The sequence below is a fragment of the Trichechus manatus genome, unplaced genomic scaffold (assembly GCF_000243295.1).
Source record: "Trichechus manatus latirostris isolate Lorelei unplaced genomic scaffold, TriManLat1.0 scaffold00071, whole genome shotgun sequence".
NCBI lineage: Eukaryota > Metazoa > Chordata > Mammalia > Sirenia > Trichechidae > Trichechus > Trichechus manatus.
In genome coordinates this window covers 12,168,172-12,174,171 of record NW_004444007.1, presented here as the reverse complement: position 1 = coordinate 12,174,171, position 6,000 = coordinate 12,168,172, and the positions used below count along the sequence as shown (strand labels likewise).

Below are 6,000 nucleotides of genomic sequence, written 5' to 3'. Positions count from 1 at the left end.
TGATGGAATTCTCTTCTTAATGCCACATGGTCTTCAATCTTAAGAAAAAAAAATTATGATTTTATTGTACCAAGAAACATAAGAAATCTGCTTCCAATGTAACTTCTGTTTTCACTGAAAAGCAGAATTGCAGCACCACTCAGTAACAAGGGGGGGAGATCAGCCTTGTCTGGAGGAAACACAGTTCCTATTGGTTGCCTATTTACTGGGAGGGCCGTTTTTTTGTTTCAGTTACGGTAAAACTCTGGATTTTTGCCAAATTCTTTGAACTTTCAAAAGTGCAAATCTCTTTAGGAGGTTTAGTCTTTTTAAATATTTTTTCAGAGGTTAAAAATTAAATTTCACAAGAATTCCTGGTGTAGAGATAGTCATCAACAGAGGCACCGACCCTGACTATCTCCAGCATGAAGCTTATTCGTGTTGCTCTGTTATTTTTGTGCTGCTACTTAAGTTTTTGTAAGGTAAGTAATTCAATCTTTATGCAAACCATTTTAAGTAGTTTTTTCAAACAAAAATTATTGAAAACTGAAAGATATGATTTTGGCTTAAATATTACGTTGTTCATTTACCAATAGTGGCACTATATAGTCAGTAACAAATATTTTGTTAGTATCTTAATAAGACAGTTTTAAGAAAATAGCTGCTTTCCTATGCTTATATCTGTGCATAGATATTGAACTGAACAAGAATTTTATTAATATCGATCTATAATTTACAGCAACCAAACGAAATCAATAAACATTTTCCAAGCTCCCACTATATGCAAGGTATAGTGCCAGGTAAATAATAAGATGGATCTCTTCCTTCAACAGTCTTTTAGTATAGTTATAGAGAGATGATACAAATATGCCAATGGTGAAATAGTAAGCAAGATTTAAACAATATTTGAAAACACAAAAGAAGAGACTTCATAAGACAGCATACATTGAATTGCCAAAAATGGCACAAATATCATGTGCCAAAGACTTTGAGAAGAGCACAAATCACTTCATGCTGTGAGATCAGGAAGAGTTTACGGACCAAGTGGGATTTGATTTGGACCTTTACGTCTTAGATTAGATTTGATCAGTGGAGAGAAAGAGGAAATACTTTCCAGTCTTTCCAGCCAGAAAAAGCAGCAAGTGCTACAGCAGGAAGGCAGCAGAACTCCAGGCTCCTTCAGATGAAAAAATCCATTTGCTTGGATTGGAGGCTTCATGGGCAACTGTGAAAGTTAAAACTGAAATGTTAAGTTGTAGCCAGGTTGGAGGATTATCTATCAAGGTTAAAAATGTCTAAGACGTTTTCACTACTTAATGCTGATTGTCTACTTTTGTGTTTAAAGCCTTCCCTCCATACCATCAGTCCCCAGAGATATTGGAAATGAAGTCAAGTCTCCCGTTACAAGTAGTATTGGGATTTAAGTCAGTTATATTTAAATCCTAAAGAAAAGGATTACACTGGAGGCAAGAGAAATTGAGAACATTTGTATTGTACATAAATAAAAAGCAACAAATTGAAATATTTGTTTGATAAATAATACTGGTGAAAATCTAAAGTGTAAAAATTTGATTCAAATACATAAGATATCAAATGGTCACAGGAGATCATTAAAGTATTTAAAATATAAGAATGAATATAAATTTGAGTTGATGTAAATAATAAGTCATCCTGCGGAAGAATGTTCAGCCTCACTAGTAATTAAAAAAATAAAAATTAAATCAACTAAGACACCTCCACATAACTATTTGAGTAGAAAAAAACTATTGGTGCTGTAAATAGATTTCATTTTTCTGGACAGTCTTACTAAATGTAGCAAGAACTATAAAAAGATTAAGACCTACTAGTCAGATGATTCTTGTCAAAAACTGTGCATGGTTTGAGATTTTTGCCCTACTTACAAGCTATTAAGCTAGCCTATCACAGTTTCATGGACGATGGCAGAATACACATAATCACTGGGTCAAAGACAAACGAGTTTATTGCTCATGGCAAAATCAGTAGCCAGAGCTTAAAGTTCACTTCATAGGTTTCCCGTGCTCTGCAAGTTCCACAGGGGCGACACCTAGTGCCCATGACAGGTGCCTGCATGTGCGGTGAGTTGAGTTACAGAAGAACCCTGAGCTGGGGCCTACCGCTTCTGTATTAAGCAGAAGCAAGCCTGCTCTTTGTCTAGCATCAGAATGCTACCTCTTACCTCAAAGTTGTTCACGCCAGGCAAAACCATAAGTGCCCATTGGTGACTGCCTTTCCCAACAATTCTATTTCATAAACTTAAAGGAAAAAATATAGATATATGTGTTCACAGATTTAAACAGCGGCATTTCTATAATTTTCCAGAACACATAAAATCTAAATGCTCAAAGTAGGGAAAAACCAAACTCGTTGCCGTCAAGTCGATTCCAACTCACAGCAACCATACAGGAGAGAGTAGAACTACCCCACAGGGTTTCCATGGAGTACCTGGTGGATTAAAACTGCCGACCTTTTGGTTAGCAGCCATAGGTCTTAACTACCACACAACCAGGGCTAAAGTAGGGAAAGGACTTAGCAAATTATGGTATATCAACATAATGGATTGCTATATAGCAATTTAAAAAAATTCTTATGTAAATATTATTGAGGCATCAAAACTTGTATGTAAAATATTGTCAAGTGAAAAAAGAACACAAAATAGTATGCACACAAAAGAACATTACAAATTGATCATATCTAGGCATCTATGTATATGAATCAAGACTGGAAGAAAATTTAGAGTCATAAAAATAGAATTGATGTTCCTTGTTTCCATTTTTTTATGTTGCATAAATTTCTCAGAAAAATGCTAGAAAATATCGTTATAATGTCCATGACAAAAATATTTTCAGGTTATGACAGTAGGCCATACAGTACCGAACCTTAAAGGAATTTAGAGTTTAATCTGAGCCCAACACCATCTTCTCAGAAGACACTGAGGCCCAGAGAAGTCAAGTGTCTCTTCCAAGATCACCGAGCTAGTTAGTGGCAGTTGTGGGACTAGAACCACTGTCGACTTTTCTCTGAAGACATTTTTACTACAATCAAAAAGAACACAGGTCTTCTAATTTGTAAAATAATAATAGTCATTGTTTTCTTTTTCTTTTGGAAATTATCCAAACGCAACAGAAAGAACAATAAATAAAAACACAAACTCTACTTTTAAGTCTATGAGATATCTAGACCTCAAAACCATGAGGTTTTCAGGAAAGCGAAAGCAGGTCCAGGAACAACAAAAAGAAACCACCCGTAGCTGCCAATCTCAGAAAAAAAGCTGGCATGATACACTTCTCCAAGTAAGCGGCCAATGTGTAAGTATGAAACCAACAATCTCTTGTTTGTAGAAATGACAATAGAGTGACCAGATAAGCAGGAGCTTTACAGGACCCTGTTTTTCATAAGTCTCAAGAACAAGGAAGACGGCCACAAACAGGGACTCACACAGACAAGCCACATCTGCAGGAACAATCTGTTGATGAGGCAGCAGGGAAGAGAGAGTCTCTGCTGTGTAAGCATCCCAATAGTAACGCTTGTGTTGACTGGAAAGAAGTAAAGTCTAAAAGATTTTACTCACAAAACTGAAAATTCCCAAGATCCTGGAACATAGTCCTAAACTCTCCCTCACGCAAACTCCCTGCAAACAGTTGGTCCAGGAACTACCCACTTCATTTCAACTGAAATGAATAACAATAAGAAAGGAACCAGCAAAGGATTTTTGACCATCAGGGAATATTGTTCTTATGAGTCCTTCTTGACGAAACTTCTAGAGGACAAACTTCAACTAACTGTAATATGAAAGAAGAAACAGAGACAAAAAGACGGGTAACACGTGAAAAACGTTCAAGTGGCAAAAGTGTTGTGTATCTTTTTACATTGATTAAAAAAATATAAAAAAAGGAAGGAGTTAAGATGAGTACTGATTCCATTTGGCCCAGTGGGGGAGTACGACTTGCACAACATGGGAATTGTGGTGTAGAATGAAGCGTAAATATTATTACTTCCGACGACATGGAAATGGCATAACTAACAAAAGTTGGGAGGGGAAGAGGAACAGAACGTGTTCAATAGTCTAAGTACTTTGATTATCTCACTTTTTTTAATAGCAGGGAATCAGATGAGATCAGTTAAAGCTAATAAATGATGTAATAGCTATGTAAGCATTCTTGAAGGCCCAAAGGCACAAGCTAAGGATACTTAGAAATAAAAAAGTAAACACTGCAATATATTATAATTGGTGGTGGATCAAGGGGGGAAGAACTGGATATTGCAAATTCTGAATTGCTTATGTTAGGGAATTAATAAAGACTAAATAAACAGAATTATGTGCATTAGATAAATGGTTATAACATAGAAACAATTCTTAAAATCTTTACAAGGACACAAAAATAGTTTCGAAAAGCAGAGAAAACAGGCCACATAGTGGATGATTAAAACAAACAAAAATGCTGTAAAAGGAGTGAGCATAACTTAACATAACATGACATATTATACATCACATATATAATATATAATAATATACATAATATATAACCAAATATATCTGTCATTAAAAATATGAAAGGACTTTCCCATTTATTAAAAACAAGGGGTAATTTCAGCTGGCTCACTAGGCAAACTTCCACATGGTACCCAGATAAAACAAAGTAATTGAAAATACAAAAGTAAATAAGCGAACAAAAATGTATCAGGTAATTACAAAACAAAGTCGAGTAGGATTTATGATTTAATATTGGACAAAGTAAAAATTCAGGGCAAAAAGCATTAAGCAAGAACAAGAGATAAATGAAACAAAGTAGAAACAGAACAGGCAATGTTCTCTGATCTCAATATAATAAACCCAGAAATAAAATTACCTAACTTGGAAAGTTAAAGACTTCTAAAACAAATTATTGAATTACAGATTTAAAAAAAAAACAAAACTGCAGACTATTTAGAAACAATAATGAAAGTGTTACATATCAGAAGCTATGAGATACAGTTTAAAAATTTATAACTCCCTCCCAGCCAAACAATAGGCACGTAAGATAAACAATAACACCCAAGAGGAAAATACTCCCTAGAACAATCAATTATAAGATGAAAAGGCAGGAAAGGGTAGATAATCAGGGCAAAAGAAAATGGGGAACCCAGGGCAGAAATGGGAAGAGTGCAGACGCATTGCGGAGAATGAAACTAAGGTCGTGAAACACTTTATATACAAACTATTGAATGAGAAACTAATTTGCTCTGTAAACTTTCACCTAAAGCACAACTAAAAAATTTTATAGACCTAAATTAATATATTATTAGCAAGAAAGAATGAAAATAAATGAAGTATCCAACACAAGAAGTTAGGAAAAGATCTATAGCATGATCTATAACATAAGCTTTAAAAAAGCGCAAAAAAGGCATTGCTAAAGATAAAAACAGATATTAATTAAGTACAAAACAGAAAAGTTGTATAGCTAATAAATTCAAGAGTTAATGTTTTGGCAAAAGTTAGTAAAATAGGGCAAATTATTAGCACATGTAATAAAGAAAATATATATATAAATCCAAAAATAAGTAACGACAAAAGTGAAATAACTATAGATAAAAAGAAAATTTAAAGAACCCTAAGAAACGAAATACTCTATTCAATTCTACACAAAATAACAAACAAAATGAAAACAGACCATTTCTAAGGTGCTTTCCTTCTCCTCTGTAACCCCCCTTAAATAAATAAATAAATAAAAAGCCTATCCTAGCTTATCAGTGGGAATTGACACCACCAAAATTATAAGACACAGAAAATTTAATCTGAATTTCCCCAGGACACAAAAAGAGTGGAAAAATTTGTCTTTATGATATGAAATTTTCTGTGATACTAACAAAGATAGTACTAAAAAAGAAAACAAGTCCATTGGTAGTTTGACAAAAGTGTAAACCCCGTGCATTGACAGCAGATTGGTGCATATACCACACAGGCAAATGTAACCACTGTTGATCATTATTAGCATTTCATGTTTCATATTTTCTTCCATCTGC

The 6,000-nt window shown here is 34.2% G+C and overlaps 1 protein-coding gene across 1 annotated transcript in view; it reads left to right on the top strand.

The window, feature by feature from the left end:
* The first annotated feature begins 217 nt into the window (after positions 1–217).
* Positions 218–6,000, top strand: part of CFI (complement factor I) — a 73,464-nt gene continuing 67,681 nt past the window's right edge. The window contains exon 1 of the mRNA XM_023734801.1: positions 218–461. Within this exon, the coding sequence (XP_023590569.1) occupies positions 405–461 (57 nt within the window). The 5' untranslated portion in view covers positions 218–404. The remainder of the gene's footprint in view (positions 462–6,000) is intronic.